Here is a 24,853-nt window from a genome sequence, read left to right as displayed (position 1 = left end):
TTTTATAGAAAAATAGTGAAATATTGGGAAATGTGGAGCTGTTGGATGCACTTTAGCTAATAATTAATTGGAAGATGGATTGTTAAATTGGCTTTTGAAAAAGTTCTTTGTAAGAAGCTATTAAAATAACTGCAGTTCTGTTTTGTAAAATGACTGTAAAAATGGTATTGAGGCGTTTCCGTGCTGACATAGTGATTTAATGAGCTAGTTGCTCTGTAAAACAGCTTGTCTGTCTCCTTTGTGAAATCAATTTGTGATCTGATAGTCAAGCTGGGTGGTTCTCTTGTCACTGATATTAATCAATAATCTTGCAAGTGAGACAATTCTCTCATACTTCGGATTGTCTGTTTCATTTAGGCCCTGGATAACGAATGTGCAGAAAGCTAGTGGATCAGAGATGTTACATAGTTGTTACTGATGACATTATTTGGTTTTCAGAGTCTTTAGTACTAGTAGCAATGTGCTGGCTCTACAATGCTATTTTAATCACTTTTGAGAGTAGAACATTCCTTAAAGTCCTGTTGATCAACACATCTAAATAAGGAACAGTTATACAACATGGCTACTCAGCTAGGGCAGACACTGATAGTGGTTTGTCCCAATCATCAGCATTGGAATCAGGGTCCTTAAGGAGAATTGTGGAAAACTATAGGAGAATCTAACTTAACTAGTAGCAATCAGATGAGTTGATGGAATGATGTTGGATAATTGTGATAAACATAAGGTAAATGCAAATTGAGGAAATACCCCATTTCAGCCCAGAAAGCTCATTTTCCTATCACCAGGAATAACTAAAATTTTTGATGCTGGTGGAGACATCTAGCTTTCTATTTTGAGTACATGGAAGCACATTTCTGTTGGCTGTTTTGGGCAGTCTTTTCCTGCTTAGAGAGTACTTAAATTCCCTACCCCACTTTCTAATCTTGATTAGACTACAGCTTCTTAATTTAGGTGATGGTGACCTGACTTCTACTTAGCATGGGCTTGTCTACATTGGCATTTTACAGTGCTGCAACTTGCTTGATCAGGGGTGTGAAAAAACACCCCCTGAGCACAGCAGATTTCAGCGCTGTAAAGCACCAGTGTAGACAGTGCCCCAGCTCTGGGAACCGCACCCTTTGTGGAGGTGGGTTTTTTAAGAGCACTGGGAGAGCTGTCTCCCAGCTCTCTGTCGCGACTACACAAACCATGTTAAAGCGCTACGGTGGCAGCACTTTAACGTTGCCAGTGTAGACTATCCCCATGTCTCCTTGCCTCTAGTGCTGCACAAATGTGAAGTGTGCATTTTGGAAGGGCAGGGTGGAGAGTGAACTTGTGGAAAAACTCATGTGCCAGTCTCAGTCCTTTGGCCTTTGTGACAATGCAGAAAAGGCAGGCTTTCTGTGAGGGAATTATCGAGCAGCACAGAGTTGGAAGACCTGTGATGAACAAGGCTAAGAACATGATAATCTGTTCAATATTTTGAGCAGCAGTGTATCTATTGAGGCCAATGTGGCTGACTCATTGTCTTCTGATAGTTGGGAGGAAGGATTAGGTTTCTTCAAGGTTGGACTAGCCCCTAATTTTATATTCCTGTGTTGTGTTCATAATACAGCATATTCCAATCCATATAATATCTTAGTCAATTAACCAAAACTAATGTGTCCTTGGTCCTCATGTACAACCATTATAATTCATCATCGTAACAAGATACAAACTCAGAATAAAAAGAGCAGGTGCCAAATACTGCATAGAAGCCTGAATGTAGAGATTCCCATATCTAATTCGACACATCTAACTAGATATTTTATCAACTAGGTATACACACTGCCATACCAGATCAAATAACTGACCCATCTAGTTGAATATCCTTATGTTGGAAAATATTGCAAAAGTTTAGAAAGAAGGCCTAAAATTTTATAACCACATAACTCTGCAATATTATATAATTGGGAGAATGCCTTTCTGACCACAGCTGTTGGCCACCATGTGGCTTGAATCATGAGAATTGAAAACCATGTAATTTATTCTAACTAGGAGAATCTCTCATTCTATTCTTAGTCGTGTACTATTTGCACAACTGTATTTGCTTCAATAATGTATTATAGGACTGAGTTCTACCAGCTAATTAATTACATTAAAATATTAAAATAGTCAAATAAGTACTCCTTTTATATCTCAAACATGTTTATCCTTTTGTGATATCATGCCCTCGCTTAATCTAACAAGGTTTACCACAACCAGAAATGTCATATTTTTCTTATTTCTTTCTTTGCAGGCAGCATGGGTAAAGAATATAAAAAGACCTGTTAGCCACCAATACAAACTTGCCCAAAATGAAGTAGTTTTGACTAGTTCTAAGGCACCTGTCTTCAAAAGACCTTACTAAAACTATCCTTGGATTGTTTTGTTAGTGATTTTGAGGCCACTTATATCTGACAGCAAAATGCCCAAGTTAAAGCATAAGTTGCCTACCATATGTGGATAGTTACCTTCAGATTTTGTTCCTCTGGTTTCTCCTCTTCTCCCCTCTTTTCCCCCCCCCCTTTTTTTTTTAAATGGCAGGGTACTAGATCCTGTGTGTTTAACTAGAGGTTAGGGTACAGTATTACAGAATTAATGTTTTCATTCATAAAGGCCTTTGAACCCTTGCTGTTTCTATCTGCAAAGCAGGAATTAAGTGTGAGAAATACAGTAATTTAAATTTAGCTGTGATAAAGAACACCCCATGGACACCCTAGAATGTGACAGTAGTGTCATAAGGAATGTGGGGAAATTGACAGTAATACTATATTCGGTCTCTTCACATAGAGAGGGACATTAGAATCAGGGTTGTCTCAAATTTTTCTGCAAGTTCAGTTGATTCAGATAACAGTAGTCAGAATACAGAAATTCTAGACCTAGGTTGGTGTTTTTTCCTTACATTTATTAAAAAAGAAACAAAAAAAACCCCCACAAAAACTTCCATCTTGAATAATTTGCTATAAGATACAGAATTGCCCTTTTAGAAATTTGTGGAAAATAATGTATTTACTTTAATCAGAATACTTCCTAGAAATCATTAGCACAAGGATAACCTTTTGGAGACCACCCTGTCTGCCAAATAAAGTTCAGCAAGAGACTAGATCTGTCCTGGAAAATGGTGTAGAGGAGGGAATTTCCTTTGCTTTCTAGGAGTTAGGGGGGCTTTAAGTTGGGAAGAGGTGGGGTTCTACACTAGACTGAAAGAGAAGGGAATCTGAGCCTAGTAACCCATATTTTGTAGGAAGTAGACTTGAAATCTAAATTCCCAGTCCGGAATGAAGAAAATAGTTGTGCTGCTGGGTGACTTCAACAGAAGTGCAGTAATAGGATTAGTAGGGTTACCATATTTCAGCAAGCAAAAAAGAGGACGGGAGGAGCCCCACCTGAGCCCCGCCCCCATCCTGCCCTGCCCCTGCCCCTTCCACTCCCTCCCACTTCCCGCCCCCCTCAGAATCCCCAACCCTCCCCCCACTCCTTGTCCCCTGACTGCCCCCTCCTGGGACCCCTGCCCCTAACTGCCCCCCAGGACTCCACCCCCTACCTAAGCCTCTCTGCCTCTTGTCCCCTAACTGCCCCCTCCTGAGACCCTACCCCCTACCTGTACCCTGACTGCCCAAAACCTTATCCGCCCCCCCAAACTCCTGACCCCCCCGTCTCTTGACTGTCCCCTACAGAACCTCCCTGCCCCTTCTCCGACCTCCTGACCCCCTTACCCTGATGCTCGTCCCGGCAAGCTGAGTAGCAGGGAAGGAGGAGTGGGGGAGGAGCTCCAGACTGCCGGAGGCGATCTGTGAATGCAGGGAGGGAGGGAGGGAGGGAGTGATCTCTGCTGCAGGGGAAGCGGAGGAGGGGCTCTCTCTGGCTGTTGGAGCCTCATGTCAGTGGCACCATCCGGCCGGCTGCCCTGTTAGCCGCGCGCGCTCTGCATGGGGGGCGGGAAGTCCGGACATTTACAAATTCCCCCCGGATGCTATTTTTAGCTCAAAAAGCAGGACATGTCCGGGGGAAATCCGGACAAATGGTAACCCTAGGATTAGAAAGAATTGGGTGGATGAGTAAATGGGATAAAATCCATGTGCTTGTTGGATTAATCTGGTTGAGGAGGTTCCAAGGGAAGAAAGCAAATCCACTCAGAAGCTTGATTTACAGTTAATCAAAATTCACCAAAGAACAAGTGCTCGGAAAACATCTGCATGACAAGAATAGTGGCACCCCAATCCAGGCAAAAGCACACTGTGGTTCTGCTTGTTGTGGTGTGGACAGAAGTTAATTTCCTTTGTGAATATATGCTCAGTTAAGAATTTCAATTCAAGCCCCTCTAATCCCCCCACTCCTTCAGTTTATGTACAACATTGTAGATTCCTTAAGGGAAGAGTAGAATCGCTCAAGGAGTTGAATGCTGCTGTGGAACTAAATGTACAAGTTCAGTGTTTAATCACATTTGTATAATAGTCAGCTTGGGCCAATTTTATTTCACATGAAAACTTACAAGATATCTTGAACACTTCCACCTATCCTTACACAATTGCTTGTCATTATCCTTCTTCTCTCTTCAGTCTTCTATATCTGTTCAAATGTTGAGGTTCTAGTGCCTCCCAAATAACACAAGGAAACAGCCAAATCCTTGATCTCATCTCCCATATGAGTTAAATGGTCTAAACACAAAGTTGCACTAGGTTAATAAAAATTGGTTTTAAAATAGACTGGTGAAAACTCCTGGGTGGACATTTTTCATTTGATTTAAACCTGGCTTATATTCGTTTGAGAATGTCCACACAGGAGTTAGCACCAGTTTAACAAAATTTGTTTTAAAACTAATGTTAAACAGGTGCAACGGTGTGTGTGACCCGAACCTCAGAATTCAGGGTTTGACTTCATCCAATTGAGGTTCAGTATCGTGAGTTGTCTCCTCACACGTTTTCGTTAGGTACTACAGAATGCTTGATGTGGTCTTCGGCAGGATGGTACTGTCAAACACTAAATCCTCCATGAATATATACTGCTTTGGGAGGTCCAGTGGACTTGTGTAGGCTATCAAAGAAAGAGGGACGTTTTCCCCTATCAGTTTTCTAAGAGTTTTGTTAGTTCCAATATGGGCTCATTCTTCACTTAGATTAGCTGTAGAGCTATTAACAAGTTCTAATGAGGCTATCATTTGAGCTGAATGTGAATTTTTAAGTTAGTTCTCAATATGGAAATGCTTTCAGAGTACTCAAATGCAATTTGAGACTGCTAGACTTCTATCTATGGCAGGGGTAGGCAACCTATGGCACACGTGCTGAAGGCGGCACACGAGCTGATTTTCAGTGGCACTCATGCTGCCCGGGTCCTGGCCATCGGTCCGGGGGGCTCTGCATTTTAATTAATTTTAAATGAAGCTTCTTAAACATTTTAAAAACCTTATTTACTTTACTTACAACAATAGTTTAGTTATATTTTATAGACTTATAGAAAGAGATCTTCTAAAAACTTTAAAATGTATGACTGGCACACGAAACCTTAAATTAGAGTGAATAAATGAAGACTTGGCACACCACTTCTGAAAGCTTGCCGACCCCTGATCTATGGGGTATGATGTAATCAAAATATTTAGTGTATTTTCTCCATTTTATCGGCCTGTTTTGAGATCTTGAAGCAAAACGGTGTTCAGCCCAACGTTACTGACAGCTATTCTCTTCAAGCTTATCCATCAGTGCTGATATTGAACAGGGACAAGACACAGCCTTGCTGAACTCCTGTGAAAGTAGGAAACCATGCTGTGTATTTGCTCTTGACCAAACACAGATTTCCATTCCATTATAGAACTCTTCTATGAATGACAGTCTTCCTAGGAATGCCTCATCAGATCCATTTAAGTTTGCTCAAAGGTCAGAAGGAAATCTATCAAAAATGCTGAGCATGCCTTATTAAATTCAGCCATCCTCTCAAAAACCTGTCCCAAGGTAAAGATCTGGTCAGTAGTGGCACAACAAGGTATTAAGTCACAATGAATATCTTGGCCTCTGTTTCCATGTTAATTTCTCACATTAGCAGTGTACATTGTGTCAAACACTTGTTTTGTGATTGACAACAGCATAATTTCTCTATAGTTGAGACACCATTATCTCCCTTTTTGAACAGAGGCAGAATAACACCCTTCTTCCAATCGTCAGGGATGATATTAGTGTGCCAGATGGACTGGAAGAGTGTATGGCCAATAATATTCTCTCCTTTCTTCAGCTACTCAAGGGTTGTGTTACAAGCTCATGGTGCCTTTCCTCACTTCTGTTTAGGAACTGTAGTATGAACCACTTCTTGGTTAACAGAAAGTGGCTTTATCAGGACTTCCTGTCTCACTTCAAGCAGAAGAGGGACACTAGATGAACAGTTGAGAAGGATCTTGAAATAATCTTCCCACTGATGCAGCTGATCTTACATATTGGCTCATGCTCCCGTCCCAGTTCTTTACTGGACAAGCTGATGATTTTCGACATTTTATGGATGGGAGGAACTGTAACCCAAGCATCTGGACCTGTTTATTATTTTACCAGGGCTGTCAATTAACCGCAGTTAACTCATGTGATTAACTTAAAAAAATAAATCGCGATTAACCGCAGTTTTAATCGGACTGTTAAGCAATAGAATACCAATTGAAATGTATTAAATATTTTTGGATGTTTTTCTACATTTTCAAATATATTGATTTCAATTATAACACAATACAAAGTGTATAATGCTCACATGATCATTTTTAGTGCCAATATTTGAAATAAAAATAATGTAAATAAAAAAATTGTATTTTTCAATTCACCTCATACACAATACAGTAGTGCAGTCTCTTTATCATGAAAGTGCAACTTACAAATGTAGAGATCCTGTTTAGCCAATAAGCAAAATATTCTGAACCACATTAGTAAATTTTCAAAATGATATAAAGGGATTTGTGTCTGATGCTAATGGGAGCTGTATGGCAAAATTATTTGCATATTGCTTTGAAACTTACCCCTACAGGTCCTAATAAAGGTCTTTTAAACACTGCTGAGAGCACGTGATGTGAGATTTCAATCTCTCCCCATATTTGCAATGAAAGATTTAAACTTATCTCATGGATACAAAGAGGCATTATGGGAAGAAATGGGGGAGGGATAGTTCAGTGGTTTGAGCATTGGCCTGCTAAACCCAGGGTTGTGAGTTCAATCCTTGAGGGGGCCACTTAGGGATCTGGGGCAAAAAATCAGTACTTGGTCCTGCTAGCGAAGGCAGGGGGCTGGACTCGATGACCTTGAAAGGTCCCTTCCAGTTCCAGGAGATAGGATAAGAAATCAATGTCCTGTGTCCCTTAGACTTTGGGCAACTAAAGCATTTGTGCAAACAAAATGGCTTAAGTGCAGTGTCTTTATAGTTGGCTTTGCAACTTGACTTTTACAGAGAAGCAAGATATATATTTTGCAGTGAAGTTGCCTTAGAGAAAGGACATTCTCTCAGGGTTCATTAGAACACATATTAATAGTACTGAGAGAATGAAGCAGAGGGTTCCAGAAAGACCTCTGTCTTTCTCTCCATTGAAATTAACAAACCCAAAGATCACCTGTCTCCCCCTACATCCAAAAAAAAAAAGGGGGGGGGGGGTTAAAAATATCGCTACACATGAGATGTTCTATCCCATGAACCAGGATTAAGGCTTACTGTTTCTCACTTAGAAAAAAAATATTTTCAGCACACACACACACTTGCCCAGTTCTCTTCTTTTATCCCCACATCAGTTCCTGCACTGAATCATTCCCTCTGTCAAGGCTACATGAGTACATTTACATTAGTAGTCAGTTTGCTACCACCCTTTCAATTAAACAGAGAAGGTTACTAGGCAGTATTTCCCACCCTGGGTCTGAGTACGCTGCCTCTGCTACATTCCTCCTCTCCTCTACTTTGTAAAGCTGAGGACCCAAACTCTGAGCAATACTGTTGCAATGCATTGTGCTGCTATACATTTCTAAGGTAGCTGACGAGACTGTTTGAAGAAAAGCCGTATGCACTGTAGCTATCCTGCAGCCACGTATTGCCGTGTCATCTGTACTGGATACTGTATTAACTCTTACATAACACTACATATTCTAAAGAAACTGCATATTTTATTGTAAATTTTTAATACTGAAAAACTAAGCCCGTTTCCCCCCCTCTTCTCTCCCCACCTTCAGAAATCCCTAACAATCAAAATCCCTGTTCAAAATTTGGATCGGCAAATATCTTAGTAAAATATCACACTTTGAACCCACTGGTTTTAGCACTGGTTTGTGTGCAGTTAGACGTGTGCAATTTGGAATTAGCATTGTTGTGTACTATTTTAGTCTCAGTAGGCTACTCATTAGTACAGGGAGCTTTATATGGGTGCCCAAATCCCTTCAGTTAAGTAGTCTTTAGGCTGGGGCTTAGAGTTACAGTGTATGACAAGATTGGGATTATTATCCATTATGTCACAGGTAAACCTTTAAATAGTGTTTTCCTCAAATGTTTATATACCCACTATGATGGGGGGCTGACTGGATCCTTTAGAGTATGTTTACATGGCAAATAAATAAATAAAGTTAATCCTCGTGGCAGTGAGTCCAAGTCCAGGTCTACAGACTTGGATTTATGGGGTTCTTGATATGGTGCTAAAAATAGCCATGTAAACCCTAAAGGGTTTCAAACTTTTTGCTGGCATGATGCCATTTTAATGAAGTCTTTCCTGCATGGAGGAAGCCATTTTGAAGAGCAAAATGGTATCTTCCGCACAATGTGACCTTGTATGTATGGCGTGCAAAGTCGTGCTTTATGGAGGATGCCATTTTGTAGAGCAAAATGGTGTCCTTCATATATTGTGACCTTACACACACCATACATGCAAGGCACACTGTGCAGGTTAAAATGGTGTCCTCCACAAAGTAGGGATCACTGCAACCCCATCTGCTGGTGGCATGACCCCATTAGGGGTTGCAACCCACAGTTTGGAAACTGCTGATATAGATGCTTCTGTGAAGCTCAAGCTCTGAAACCCGGAGGAAGAGGTGGGAGGGTTTCACAGCCAAGACACTATCATAATATAAATAATAAATAAAATGAGGACCTACTCCAGAGAAATCTTTAACTTTGGACTTCTTTGAGTAATAATGGGAGCTATCACTAGCAATGTAGAATGTTGATCACTGACTGGGAGGAGGGCAACACCATTAACCACTAAATATATTCAAACCCCAATACAAAGATTAAATAAATCCCTCCCAGCCAAGGGGAAAACTTCCAAAAGTAAAAGCACATTCTTTAATTTTTGCATGGCTTCTTTCCTGCCTGCTTGTTTCTGTTTTTGATGCAAATATATGCACAGATGCTCCCTGAGGACTGGATTCTTTTTTTTTTTTTAATTAACAAAGGTTTAACTTTTTGTCAGAGGATGCTGGGATACTTTTTGTTGCATAGAACGTTATACAATTTATACTTATGATGTGGAGGCTAAGTGGTCTGAACACTCTATCCTGTGTGCTTTCAGGCTTCTTGTGGGAAGGAAATGCCTTTATTGTCCGGTATCCTTCCTTGTGTGTAAATATGTTGGCTTCTTGCACCTGAGAGGAAAGAACTTTCTCCTAGTATGTGTGAAGATAAAACACTGGCCTCCATGTGTCCTATGGGAAGCGCAGCAATGCTGTGATACTTGCAGTCTTTGTCAACAAAACATGAAGGGGCTAAACACATGAAACTAAATGAGAAGAGAGCTACTTTTAAATTTCCTTTGAGGTCTCTTGTTACTGCTTATGTATTTTGGCTTTGCTGGGGAAGATCTCCCCAACACACCTGAGAATTGTGAGGCTGCTTTCAGTACTATTTCCTTTTTGCTGGCCGGCAGCAAGTCCTTTGGTGTTGTACTGCCTTTTAGTCTAAAAGTTGATATCCTGCAAGCAGTTAGTGGTTTTAGGTCATGCCTCTTCTTGAGTGTTGAAATTTATGTTGAGTTTTGATTGAATTAAGCTGCTGTTACTTCATTAATTGTGCCTTGTGCTGTAATTTTTAATTAATGTAGCATAAATGAATTCTGTCTGTATTGTGCCTGGTTCACAGTTCTTATTTTTCCCAAAGCCTTCCAATATGGGTTAGTATATTGTACTCTGAGCAGAACAAGGAAGACTTTTTTTGCATGTTTGCAGGAATCTCTTTAGCTGCATGTGAAACAAGTATTTTTTAAAAATTGAGCTAATACGAAGGCATTAGTGTCCTAAGAATAGTTTTTCTGCAAATTTTCTGAGGCAGTGTGACAATGCAAGTGATCCAGGGTTGAAATTTAACTTTGGTAGTTTTAAAGTGCCAGCAGATTAGTCACTACTTTGGCCTTAGTGTAAACCTACAGAATGTTTCCCAGGGAGGCTAAGCTGTGGCTTAAGAACCTGGCATTAATACTCTTATCCAAATTGTGCTGTTAAGATATACAGGGCAAGCAACTGTGTAGATTGCTTGCTGTTTCCAAGTTGGCAACGCTTGCTGACTTCTGCCTTTGGAATCCTCCCAAAAGTTAAATTTACCCAGCAAGCGAGTTTGTTTGCTGTTGCACTTTGCATTTAGTTTCTCAATATAATTTGTTCCCCAATGGAGAACTGATTTTTTTTTCAGAGGATATTTATTGACCTCTTCACAGTTTTGATTTTGTTGATAATTCTGCAGCAGAGAATAAGGACAAATTATAGGTGATTCTGCCTTTAACTGGTCAATAGCTGTGGGTGATACCTTGTGATGCCTACCAGTAAGCAAATGGTGTCATGTCATATTAGCTGAAAGTGCCTTCCTAGTTAATGTCTGTTGCCTATTCAATTCACAGGTGTTCCATGTACTCTTAAAATTTTAATGTTTTAAAATATTTTCTCCAACTTTGTGTAGAAAATAGCTTTGTGCCCACATCTGCCTCCCTTGTGTGCCCCTCCACCTCTATTTTCTTCCTCCATTTTTAACTCCCAGTCCTCTTCCTGGCTGCTAGCTCTCTCCTTAAATTACAAAATGGTGCTTATTGACCTCACTATTAAAAGGCTGCTAAGAGAGGGTCTCCACTAAGGTATAGCATTTTAAGGAAGAGAATTTTGATTTTTGAGAAAATTACCATTTGAGTTTGTTCAGCTGGTTCTCCAATGATTTGAAGTGATTCCTGGAAGCATTTAAATGGAAGGAGTGTTGTGAGCCTGTTCTTGCAATATAAATATGGGGGAGACAGCAGGGAAGCAAAAATGGGAGCATAGAGGGGAGCAATGAGGAAAAGGGAGGTAGAGTGTAGGGCAAGGAGGGTACTTCAAAAGAGGAATGGAGAGAACTTTTTTTAAAAAGCTGAAAACAAAATGAAGTTGCAAAGAAAAGACCATTCTTTTCAGTTTTGTTTAAATTTTGAAAATAGATTATTTCTTTGAGCAACAATATTTTAAAAACTTTGTATAAACTACCCGTATATACTCATTCATAAGCTGAATTTTTTTTGGTAAAAAAGTGAAGCATTAAAGAGCAGGGGTCAGCTTATCAACGGGTCTACACCAAAATTTGACAATTTTAAGCTCTGTTGAATTGAATATCTAATACATTATTGTTTTGTTCACCTGCAGCATTCGCAGGAACGGAGCCCCTCAGCTCCCAGTGGCTGCAGTTCACCATTCCCAGCCAATGGGAGCTGTGGGAAGTGGCGGCCAGCATGTCCCTTTGCCTGCACCACTTCTCATGGCTCCCATTGGCTGGGAACGGCAAACCGCAGCCACTGGGAGTTGAGGAGCTACGTGTCTATGAACGCTCCAGGTAAACAAAACATCCCGGCCTGCTAGCAGCTTATCCCAATGGGCTGGGAGCCAAAGTTTGCCCACCCCTGAAATATGGGGTCGGCCTATGAAAGCATCATACAGCTTTTGCCATTTTTTACTTATCCATCTTGGAGGGTCGGCTTATAAACGAATGGGCTAATGAACGAGTATATACGGTAGTTTCTCTTTAATATTTAGCATAACTATGTGGTAATCTTAGCAAGACACTTCAGTGCGTGCCCGCTTCGGTAATGTCACCTCTGTTCAGGTGACTGATACCCTGCCTTCAGCCTCATGCTTTGCACCACAAGTGTAACAATTCTGTACTGTGCCACAACTTGACATAATTTTATAGATACAACTTATTTGTAATTCTTGACCAACTATCTTGGATCCGAAGCAAGGTTTAAAAAGGAAAAATGCAATGTAACTGCAACACCATATCTGTCACTGAAAATCTTACGTAAAAAAAGTTCTATGCAAAAACAGAGGTTTATTACTACTTTAACTTACCCCTATGATACTGTGACATTGTGCCGTCTATATGGTTTTATAAAAACACGATAAGAAGTGAATATAATGTAACTGGCATAGTTTTAGAAAAATATGGTAAAAAGTGAATATAACGTAACTGGGATATGCTTCATGCAAAAGGTCTCTTGTAAGGTATCATTACAAAGCATATAATCTACTGAGTGTGATCATCCGATTTGTATAAATGTACCACTCTTGTATCTAAAACGAGAAATATAAAATATAACTCTGAGGGCCTATTGTAATTATGTAAAGTGTGGGCCATTAATGATGGTTTGGAATCTTGATGACTCCCATTGTCTGCAGATGGATGGGTTTACCTGTGAGTCTTCCTGTATATGTGTGTGCTGGCAAGTGAGTAATGAAGTCTTGCAGTGACATGTGATCATGTCACCTGAACTGGAATCCATCTTTAACCTGGTGCTTTTCCAGTGAGGGGGGTGGAAACCCAGAGGGACAAAGGGTTCCCGCCTTATGCAAAAGATATATAAAGGGGTGGAAGAGAACAAAGTGGAGAGAGGAGCCATCATGAAGAATCCCCTAGCTATCAACCTGAGCTGCAACAAGAGCTGTACCAGGGGAAAGAATTGTGCCCAGGCCTGGAAGGTGTCCAGTCTGAGAAAAACTTACTGAAACATCTCTGAGGGTGAGATTATCTGTATTTAGTTTGATTAGACATAGATTTGCGCATTTTATTTTATTTTGCTTGGTGACTTACTTTGTTCTGTCTGTTACTACTTTGAACCACTTAAATCCTACTAAAAAGAGCAGGAGTACTTGTGGCACCTTAGAGACTAACAGATTTATTAGAGCATAAGCTCCGAAGAAGTGGGCTGTAGTCCACGAAAGCTTATGCTCTAATAAATCTGTTAGTCTCTAAGGTGCCACAAGTACTCCTGTTCTTTTTGCGGATACAGACTAACACGGCTGCTACTTTCAAATCCTACTGTCTGTATTTAATAAAATCACTTTTTATTTAGTAATTTACTCAGAGTATGTATTAATATCTGAGGGAGCAAACAACTGTGCATATCTCTGTCAGTGTTAGAGGGTGAACAATTTGAGTTTACTCTGCATAAGCTTTATGCAGGGTAAAATGGATTTATTTGGATTTAGACCCCATTGGAAGTTGGGCATCTGAGTGCTAAAGACAAGCACACTTCTGTGAGCTGTTTTCAGGTAAACTTGCAGCTTTGAGGCAAGTGATTCAGACCCTGGGTCTGTGTTGGAGCCAGACGGGAGTGTCTGGCTCAGCAAGACAGGGTGCTGGAGTCTTGAGCTGGCAGGGAAAACAGGAGCAGAGGTAGTCTTTTGCACATCCGGTGGCAGCTCCCAGGGGGGTTTCTGTGATCCAACCCGTCAGATACATATTGTATTTTTGTTAACTAGCTAGCTGTTAAATTCATAAGGCTTACAGGAATATAGAATTGAAGTTAAACTTTTCCATGCTTTGCTTGAGCCTAAAGGTGAGTTTAACAAAATCTGTTCAGTGCTCTTGAGTAATCAAAGCAGAAGAAATAAAATATTTTTAAAACTCGAAAAGCCTTTTTTTCTATGTGGTTAACTTCAGACTTCACATTTATCTAGATCTCACTGAGGAACAGCTGGTACATGTGCAAAGTTTGAAAATGCACAATTTCCTGCAACGCTAAGGAATTGTTTAAAAATTGCATATTTGTATAGTACAATAGGTAGATATTGGTGTGTACTAAATGTTAGTGTTTAATACCTGCAGAGTTGTACAAAAAATTAACAGGGTGTGTTTGCCCTGATCTGTTTGGGAAATATTGAAATTAATCCTTTGTTTCTAATGGAGCTGAAGTAATAAAATTCGTTGTTTGTGCACCAGGATCACTGATGACAGCTCAACTTGGAGAATAGTTTAATGCTTATACTGTTGGAAAAATAAAGCTCTGTTTAAATGCTTTGTATTTGTTAGATAATGTTAATTTAATGCTTATACTGTTGGAAAAATAAAGCTCTGTGTAAATGCTTTTGTATTTGTTGGATAGTGTTGCTGCAGAACCAATCTAGAACTCTCACAATGCTTTTTGTGGTTCTCACAATAATGGCTTTTTGAATAAAATAAGTCAGCAACTAAATAGTGATTAACACAGTATATCAAAATAGGAGGAAGTCATTGCAGATTTAATTAGTGTTACTTCTATGTGGAACTAGATTGGATTTTCTTGTAGGGTTTATTGCTGACCCCAATAGGTCCTTAATCGAAGATCCACTTTTTCAAGGAATTTGGCCCAAAATTGGTAAATGTAAGTTGATCTCAGCTAAGGCAACAGAGTAACTACATTTTTTTATAAAAAGAGCAACCATAACAATGACAAATATTTATGTGGGTTACAGCTGACCTGGATCCTTGAAGACACATCAGGTCCTGTGAGTGAAACTGAATAGTATTAATTTGTGGTAATTGTTTAAAAATTTCCCTGCATTCATGTTTGTTATATATACATCTAAATAAAATCATGTAGCCAATTAAGTTATAGGCTATGTAGAAACTTTCTGTAAGCAAGCAAAACCGAATATATTTCCAAGAAAATTATTTGTAAACCAACATTAAAGTTGGAAATGCATAACAATATTGTGGGGGTAGGAAATGTAAGTAAAACTCAAAAGTTAAGGTTACAATTAAAGGAAAACAAATAAACAAAAACTGTGTGGAAATAGTGCTATGGTATCCCAAAGAACTTCAGCTCTTTCCTCATATTCCGATCACTTTGTACACTTCCGTGTAAAGTAGATAAATGTCTGATAGGTATCACAACTGAAATTTTAAACCTTGGATGCCTTGCCAGTTCAGACAGGAACTTAACTGGCTGGCTGCATGTTAGACAGTGTGTGCTTTGGTGACTCACTTGGGGCTATAGACATTTAAAACTATTTCCAAAATGGTTTCAACAACACAGTATAATTAGCTTAACTGAAAGGTATACAGGATTTAAGAAATAATCGACAGGGAGCCCAATAATTTTGGATGCTAAAGGATTTGATAGATGTAAAATTTTTAATGTCATGAATGATTAATGATACAGGAAGAAGATGGGATTTCAGTCATACAGGTCTTTGTATATATGGAAGTATAATACCTAATATTGATTCATTTAGCCTCTCAGACTCTGAAGCAAATAAGTATTATCCCGTCTTGTATATGAAATTGAGGCACCAGAGATTAAGTGATTATTATTTTTTTTCTCCCAGGTCATACAGGGAGTCTGTAGCAGAGCCAGGAATAGAACTGGGGCATCAGGCCACTCAGTCTTGTGCCTCAGTCAGAAAACCAACATTGATTTTTTTGTGATAGGGAGGATGTTATTGCTCTCTCGTCAAAGGAGGATAGACTGGAGACCAGTCTTAGGTTAAGATGGCACATCCATAGTCAATGAGAGTGATGTGTACATTAGTATGTCTAGCATGTGGCTCATAGTCATAGCTAATACTAAAATGATGTGTATGTTATGATGGAGCAGTAACACGATCATAGTTAAGATTGCATCAGGGTTTATAACTATATAATAAAATAAGGACTTAAGAATGGCCATACTGAATGAGACCAATGGTCCACTGGCTGGTGCAAGAGGTGTCAGAAGGAATGAACAGAACAGGGCAGTTTGAATGATCCATCCGATTTTTTCAGTCCCAACCTCTGGCAGTCAGAGGTTTAGAGACACCTAGAATATGGGTTGTGTCCGGACCATCTTGGCTAATGGCCATTGATGCACCTATCCTTCATCAACTTATCTAGATCTTTTTTTAACCCAGTTATACTTCTGGCCTTCACAACATCCCCTGGCAATGCGTTCCACCGGTTGATTTGTGTGTTGTTTAAAGAAGTACTTCCTTATGTTAGTTTAAAACTTTCTGCCTATTAATTTCATTTGCTAACCCCTTGGTCTTGTTTTATGTGAAAGGATAAAAAACACTTACTTTCTCCACACCATTCATGATTTTATAGACCTCTATCACAGTGGTTTTCAAACTTTTTTCTGGCGACCCAGTTGAAGAAAATTGTTGATGCCCTTGACCCAGTGTAGCAGGGGATGAGGGGTTTGGGGTGTGGGAGGGGGCTCTGGGCTAGGGCAGGGGGTTGGGATGCAGGACGGGGGGGCAAAGCTCTGAGCCGGGGGTGCAGGCTCTGGGGTGGGGCTGGGGATGAGAGGCTTGGGGTGCAGGAGGGGGCTCTGGGTTTGTGGTGGGGCTCAGGGCTGGGGCAGGGGATTGGGGTGCAGACTTACCTCCGGTGGCTCCCCGTCAGCGGCGCAGCTAGGGTGCAGAGGCAGGCTTCCTGCCTGTCCTGGCACTGCGGACTGCGCTGCGCTCCGGAAGCAGCCAGCAGCAGGTCTGGTTCCTAGGCGGAGGCGCGCCCATAGGCACCACCTTCCCCCCCGGGCCAATGAGAGTGCGGCGCCAGTGCGTGGGGTTGGGTCAGCACGTGGAGCCCCATGGCCCCCCTGCTTAGGAGCCAGACCTGCTGCTGCCTGCTTCCGGGGTGCAATGTGGTGTAGATCAGGTAGGGACTACTAGTTTTTACTGGCCGGCCGCCAGGGGCCCTCAGTGCTGAGCGAGGGACCTTGGCGGCCCATTCCGCAACCCAGTTCTGGGTCATGACCTGAAGTTTGAAAACCACTGCTCTATCATATCCCCTCTTAGTCATCTCTTTTCCAACCTGAATGGTCCCAGTCTTATTTTAATTAATCCTCATATGGAAGCTGTTCCATATTCCTCATAATTTTTGTCTTCCATTCTCTATACCTTTTCCAATTCTAATATATCTTTTAGAGGTGGGGCGACCACAACGGCACACTGTATTCATGGTGTGGGCATCTTATTTGTTTTTATAGTGGCATTATGATATTTTCTCACCTTCCCTTTCCAACTGGTTCCTAACATTATTAGCTTTTATTTTTTGACTGCTACTGCACATTGACAGATGTTTTTAGAGAACTATCCACAATGACGCCAAGAGCTCTTTCTTGAGTGGTAACAGCTAATTTAGACCCCATCATTTTATATGTATAGTTGGGATTGTTTTCCAATGTACATTACTTTGCATTTATCAACATTAAATTTCATCTGCCATTTTGGTGTGAGGTCCCTTTGTAGCTCTTCAGTCAGCTTTGGACTTAACTGTCTTGAGTAATTTTGTATTGTCCGCAGACTTTGCCACCTCACTGTTTACCTCTTTTTCCACCTGATTTATGAGTATGTTGAACAGCACAGGCCGCGATACAGTACAGATCATTGGGGAACCCTGTTATTTACCTCTCTCCACTGTGAAAACTGACCATTTATTCCTCTCCTGTGTTTCCTGTCTTTCAACGAGTTACAGATCCAGTTGCTTATCCCATGACTCCTTACTTTGCTTAAGAGCCTTTGATGAGGGACCTTGTCAAGGTCTTTCTGAAAGTCCAGGTACATTGTATCCACTGGATCACCCTTGTCCATATGTTTGTTGAACCCCTCATAGAATTCTAATAGACTGGTGATGCCTGATTTCCCTTTATAAAAGCTATGTTGACTCTTCCCCAGCATATTTTGTTCATCTGTGTGCCTGAATTCTATTTTTTACTACAGTTTCAACCAATTTGACTGATTCTGAAGTTAGGCTTACTGGCCTGTAATAGTCAGGAGCCTTTTTAAAAAATTGGCATTACATTAGCTCCAGTCATCTGGTACAGTGCTGATTTAACCGATAGGTTATATATCACAGTTAGTAGTTCTGCAGTTTCATATGAGTTCCTTCAGAACTCTTGGGTGAATACCGTCTGGTCCCGATGACTTATTACTGTTTAATTTATCAGTTTGTTCCAAAACATCCTCTATTGACAGCTCAGTCTGGGACAGTTGTTCAGATTTGTCACCTAAAAAGAGTGGCTCAGGTGTGGGAGTCTCCCTCACATACTCTGCAGTGAAGAGTGATGCAAGAATTAATTTAGCTTCTCCACAGCCACCTTGTCTTAATGAGTGCTCCTTTAACACCTCAATCATCCAGTGGCCCCACTGATTGATTGTTTGGAAGGCTTCCTGCTTCTGATGTGCTTAAAATTTTTGCTGTTAGTTTTTGTCTTTTGCTAGTTGTTTTACAAATTATTTTTTGGCTTACCTAATCATACTTTTACACTTGACTTGCCAAAGTTTATGCTCCTTTCTACTTTCGTCAGTAGGATTTGACTTCCAATTTTTAAAGGATGTCTTTTTGTCTCTAACTGCCTCTTTCACTCTGTTTAGCCATCATGGCATTTTTTAGTCCTATTACTTTTTTTACTTATTGGGTTATACATATAGTCTGAGCCTCTATTATGGTGTGTTTAAAAAGTTTCAATTCAGCTTGCAGGCATTTCACTCTTGTGACTGTTCCTTTTAACTTCAATTTGACTAGCCGCCTCATTTTTTGTGTAGTTCCCTTTTTGAAGTTAAGGATTTCTTTGGTATTTTCCCCCATACACGGATGTTAAAATTTATTACATTATGGTCGCTATTAGTGAGTTGTTCAGCTATATTCACCTCTTGGACCAAATCCTGTCAGCCCCTTAGGGCTAAATCAAGAATTGCCTCTCCTCTTGTGGGGTCCAGGACTAGCTGCTCCAAGAAGCAGTCATTAATGGTGTCTAGAAATTTTATCTCTGCATCTTGTCATGAGGTGACATGTTCCCAGTCAATATTGGGATACTTAAAATCCTCCATTATTATTGGGTTTTCTGCCTTTTTTTTTTTTTTTCCCCCCTCTGCATCCTCTCTAATCTCCCTGAGTATTTATCTATCACCGTCACCTTGGTTCGGTGGTCGGTTGCCTATTCCTACTGCTATACTCTTATTATTCAAGCATGGCATTTCTATCAATAGAGATTGTTGTAGTATTTGATTAATTTAAGATTTTTTACTATATTTGACTCTATGCTTTCTTTTGCATATAATGCCATTCCAACCGTGCGAGCTACTCTGTCATTACTATAGATTTGTACCCTGGTATTACGTATCCTATTGATTATCTGTGAAATAACTATAAAACAAACAATGAACCTCAATGGGAGTTTGAAACTTGAGTATTAAGAATTTGCTTTGTTTCTTGCAGGTCTCTTAACATGGACTTTGAGAATCAAGACAAAGAGAAAGATAGCAACAGCTCACCTGGGTCTTTCAATGGCAATAGCACCAATAACAGTAAGTAGTCTCCAACTGCTCATGTTAGTCCTTCCTGTCTTCCCATTGGCCAAGCTAGTATGCTGCATTCAGGAATTTATCATGTTTTATGTTCTTGCCCTGTGCTGCTTGAATTCTTATGATGTAGTGAAAACATTCTGTGTAGGCCAATCTGACGTGCAGACTTATGAACTGGGAGCCCCATGGTGCTGTTATCAAATATGCCCATAGACACTAAGAATTCAAAACATTCATATGTACACTATTGCATGCTTCACAGTTGTGATAGAGGTGGAAGACTTCTCTTCTTAGTTCTTTTAAACAGTTAGTATTAAAAATAGATTGTAATTAAATTACATGCTTTTCTGTGGTGTTCATCACTATAAAGTACCTGAGTATGTCAGAAGCACTGATGAATTTACCCTCAAATTTACTTAAGACATGGGGAAATATTATTCAGTTTTACACAGAGGTCAAATAACTTGTCCAAAGACACACAGGAAGACTGATAGAACTGAGACTACAGCCCAGATCTCTTGAATCCCAGTCCACGTTTTAAAATCTGGTCTTGTTTGGCAAAGCAGTAACGCTATGTTGTGTGATTCTGTATTCCAACCTGAGTGTCTTTACTTAAATTGTTAGAGGTTGAGAGTTAATGTGCAGTGCTACCATGTTCCCTTTAAAATATGGGGTTAATTCTTAAAGCAAAAAGGGGGCAAGTGAATAAGAATCTAACTTTACATGGGCTTTGGGTGATATTTAGGATGCAAGTAAGTTGCTCTGATAAAATGGGATGGGCCCAAGCAAGAGGCGCTGAACCCCTTGGCTTTATTATTGCTCCCTGGAGCTCAAAAGAGGCTGACTTTGAGTCCCTTCTCAGCTCTTTACAGAATGTAAAATTTTGAGCCAGTAGGTTTCCAAAAAATAATTTACAATACCCTACATAGGCCAGATAGTCACATTTTAAGGGAGATGGGTAAATTAACTGTTCTGACACAGCAATTTAGTCATGGTCTGTGGTATATATAGCTCTGATTTTAAAAGATGTTATTACTTTCAGGGTGGCACCCTTGTCTGCTGTTAAGCAGTTCAGTTTGGAGGAACTTACTTCACATTTATTCATGTATTTGTATGTTCCCCATCAATGTAGCATCTGAGACAAAGGGTTTTACTGAGTGATACTAGCTGTGCATGCTCTCAGACATTTGTTCTGTTTTTTTAATATAGTCTCATCCTTGTTGCCCGTTTTCTTTCTATACCTGAAGAGCCTACATGTACTTTCAGTCTTGATAATGACTCCTAGTAACAGATAAAGAAGTAGAACAAATATTTAAAGAGCCTATCTATATGGGGAGTCATTCTGGAATAACTATTCCTGATGAATTCATTATGTGTATATATACTCTTATTTTGAAATAAGAATGCCATATTCCAAATTAGTTTAATCCATTGATAATCAGGAGAGCATCAAAGACACTTTTTTCTTCATAGTGCTTTATTCTGCCACAAGAGAAGAATAGGGAGCTTCTTTGTCTGTCTTGCTTGGAGCCATGTGTTTTTCTCACAGAATAATGGTCAGCTGTCTGCCTAAGTTTAGGCCTTAAACATATTGTATTTTATGTGAATCATGATATGGCCTTGCCTACATTTCATCCTAATCCATTACAGCTCCAAGGAAGAAGTGTACCCTGCAGAGCTCTTAATATCTAGGCGTTTGAGGACAGAAAAACTGTCTCTCAGAAGCTGCCTGACGCCTTTCCTAATAGATTACAGTTGATTGGAGCACTGAGTTGATAGCAAGCACTGAGAAGGCTGTTTCAGATGCCTTGAAACTTCTATGTCATAACATAAGAATGGCCATACTGGGTCAGACCAAAGGTCCATCTAGCCCAGTATCCTGTCTTCTGGTAGTGGCCAATGCCAGGTGCCCCAGAGGGAATGAACAGAACAGGTAATCATCAAGTGATCCATCCCCTGTTGCCCATTCCCAGCTTCTGGCAAACAGAGGATGGGGACACCATCCCTGCCCTTCCTGGCTAATAACCACTGATGGACCTATCCTCCATGAACTTATCTAGTTCTCTTTTTGAACCCTGTTATAGTTTTGGCCTTCACAAAATCAACAACATCTTTCTACACATTATTACAAATTCTTAGTGCTTGTACAATGCTTTCCATCTTCAGGGCACTTTATAAATATTAATTCCTATAACAACCCTTTTAGGTGGGTTATGGTATGTAACCATTGTAATATGGGAAATTTAAATGCACACAAATTATATTCTCGCTTGCCTTGAACAAGGCAATTATAAGAGCCACAATTAGAACTTGGGAATTCATAGGTCCCAACCCCTCACATCACCACAATGTCTATTTATAGTATAATGCTGATACCGCTTTATATCATCCAAGGTAACTTCTAGATTCAAAGCAACTGGGTTCTTTAATTTTTCTGTTTGACTATGCCAGCTGTTTTGAAATTACAGATCCTTGGGGTTTACAGTAAACAATTATGTAATGTGGATGACATTGCTTCTGTGGCTATTATTGATAGGTCTTACCTTCTGATGCTTTTTTTGGTAAGGACACTGAAATGTTGGTGACTGAAAACTAAGTTGTTGGTTTAAATTTTCATGTGAGATTAATGTGTTTTGAAGCATGGAGATCTTGACTAGTGATACCAATATATCTGGTCCTGTGGCACCTTTAAGACTAGCAGAAGTATTGGGAGCATAAGCTTTCGTGGGTAAGAACCTCACTTCTTCAGATGCAAGACACTTGCATCTGAAGAAGTGAGGTTCTTACCCACGAAAGCTTATGCTCCCAATACTTCTGCTAGTCTTAAAGGTGCCACAGGACCCTCTGTTGCTTTTTACAGATTCAGACTAACACGGCTTCACCTCTGATACTTGACAATATATCTGAATGAGCAATCTATTCAAACATAACTTCCAAAATTAAAATAATCGTTCTTATGCTCTATGATGTACAGTACATCAGCCTTAAAACCTCACCTTTAAAATCCTGTAATTCTACCTGATTCTGCACGTAGCAATATTTGTAATCATTTTGGGGACACAGCTATGATGTTACACTGGGTGTGCACCCATTACATTCGGTTTTGTCAATATTGCATTGAAGACCAGTTTTTCGTCAAGAATGTTGTTTCTTTACCCAGATAGTTCTTCTTTGAGTGATGTTCTGTATTGTATTCCATGAGGGTTATATGCATGTGTTCAGAGCCAGAGATTTTTAAAATAGTAGTGTCCGTTGGTCCACGCATGTGCCCTTGCTCCTCCTCATGGTTTTGTCCGAGGCAATAAAGGGCAGGGCAGACCGACTGCGCCTTCAGTTCTTTCTCACCATCACGTAGTCCGAGTTGAAACCTCTTCCGTTCTCTCCTCTCTTGTGACACACTTCTCTAAAATGCAGAAGAAGACTGTTTTATTTCTGTATATAGTTATTTTGTTTTTTTGTAGTAGTTTTTGTGTTAGCAGTAGTAGTTTTTAGGATTTTAAGGACTTTGGGATGCCGTTTTACTGGTCATCCATGCGCCACCCCCAGCACCCATGCCTGGGTACTGGATTATGCCAAAGATGCTGGGGTTCAAGATCTGCGCCTCCAGCCCTCACTTGTTCTCCTTTACTTCATGGGGGAAGCCCACATTTCATCCAGATGCAATATCTTAGGGGTTCTCAAACTGGGGGGGTGGGACCCCTGAGGGGGTGGCGAGGTTATTACATGGGGGGGGTCGCAAGCTGTTAACCTCCACCCCAAATCCCGCTTCGCCTCCAGCATTTATAATGGTGTTCAAAATTTATAAGGGGGGGGGGTCGCACTCAGAGGTTTGGTATGTGAAAGGGGTCATCAGTAAAGTTTGAGCCACTGATATAACACCATTCCTTTAAATAAATAAATTAATGGAGATATCCTATCTCCTAGAACTGGAAGGGACCTTGAAAGGTCATTGAGTCCATCCCCCTGCCTTCACTAGCAGGACCAAGTACTGATTTTGCCCCAGATCCCCAAGTGGCCCCCTCAAGGATTGAACTCACAACCCTGGGTTTAGCAGGCCAGTGCTCAAACCACTGAGCTATCCCTCCCCCCTAGATTTTGTCTAGGTTAAGGTAAATAGTATGGTAAACATGAGATGGGATTGGGAATCACATTACCACAATGAATGCTAAACCTTCTGTCATTGCTTGATAGTCACAAACAACATCCTGAGCACAGACTGCCACCATTCCCCACCCATCCCTCTCCCTGGGCTCCACAGAGCAGGATAAGTCTGCTCTTGTGCTTTACCCAGTCCCTATGAAAGAGTGGTAAGTCTTAGTTGAAGAAGCATCTTTGCATTCAGTACTGTAGCTGGGCCCTGATGCATTTCCTTGAAAGTAAATGGATATCTCAGAATCCATATTTTTGAGTCAGCAGTATAATGACCAAATTCTCTATACAGTCCTTGAATATGTCTGGGAGATGGAATACAAAAACAGACTAGGAGAGGATCTAAATAGGCTATTCTATCTTAGTATGTGTGCTGAGAAATCCCATAAATGAAACCTGTTATATTCTTTCTCCTGCAGGTATCCAGACCATTGATTCCACCCAGGCACTGTTCCTTCCGATTGGAGCGTCTGTTTCTCTCCTAGTCATGTTCTTCTTCTTTGATTCAGTTCAAGTAGTCTTTACGATATGCACAGCAGGTGACTACATTCTCTTCTATTCATGTTCATCAGTCTCAAACAGGAAATGTTAAGCATTCTGAGTCTTGTCACTACGAATTGAAATGCATTTATGGATCATGTGATCCAAGTATATGAAAAATATGTTATGACCTGACAACTCTCAAGGGTTGTATTTCTATACTTACACTATTTTAAAGAGTCTGATAAATCATTTTATGATGAATTGGCCAATTTTTGGGGGGATGTGGAAGGAACTTTTAGAAATAAAATGTAAGTGTAAATTATAAATTAATGCCCGTAACTGTGGATAACTTCAGAATCCAGTGCTTCAGAATCCAGACTTTTATATTTTTCTTTTTCTTCCCCAGTTTAACTCTGCTTTTCTTTTTCCTCAATGCTTTTAATTTCAGAGCGTTCTTTTGGTCTTTTCCCTGTTGTTTTTGTTGTTTATCCTTGTTTAATATTAAAGGCACAGCAGCAAACTATCCTGAGGAAAAATATTAAGAAGCTAGTTTGGCTCCACAGGGAGCTTTTTAATGACCTGAAAATCAATAAGTGAAAACATGGACATGTTGCTATGGATGAGGTCAAAAGAAAAGCACAAACATGTTGGGACAAAATCAGAAAGACTAAGGCACAAAATGAGTTGCATCAAGCAAGGGACATAAAAGACAATAAAAGGAGGTTCAATAGATACAT

General features: G+C 40.2%; 1 protein-coding gene across 3 annotated transcripts in view; it reads left to right on the top strand.

Moving 5' to 3' along the window:
* Positions 1 to 24,853, top strand: part of SPPL3 (signal peptide peptidase like 3) — a 126,176-nt gene that overhangs the window by 67,554 nt on the left and 33,769 nt on the right. For all 3 annotated transcript variants that reach the window (XM_005288668.5, XM_065567861.1, XM_024108724.3), the window contains 2 exons: positions 19,399 to 19,487; positions 24,053 to 24,172. In XM_005288668.5, the coding sequence (XP_005288725.2) occupies positions 19,399 to 19,487; positions 24,053 to 24,172 (209 nt within the window). The remainder of the gene's footprint in view (positions 1 to 19,398; positions 19,488 to 24,052; positions 24,173 to 24,853) is intronic.

Source organism: Chrysemys picta, chromosome 15, assembly GCF_011386835.1.
Source record: "Chrysemys picta bellii isolate R12L10 chromosome 15, ASM1138683v2, whole genome shotgun sequence".
NCBI lineage: Eukaryota > Metazoa > Chordata > Testudines > Emydidae > Chrysemys > Chrysemys picta.
This window is presented reverse-complemented; position numbering and strand designations above follow the sequence as displayed.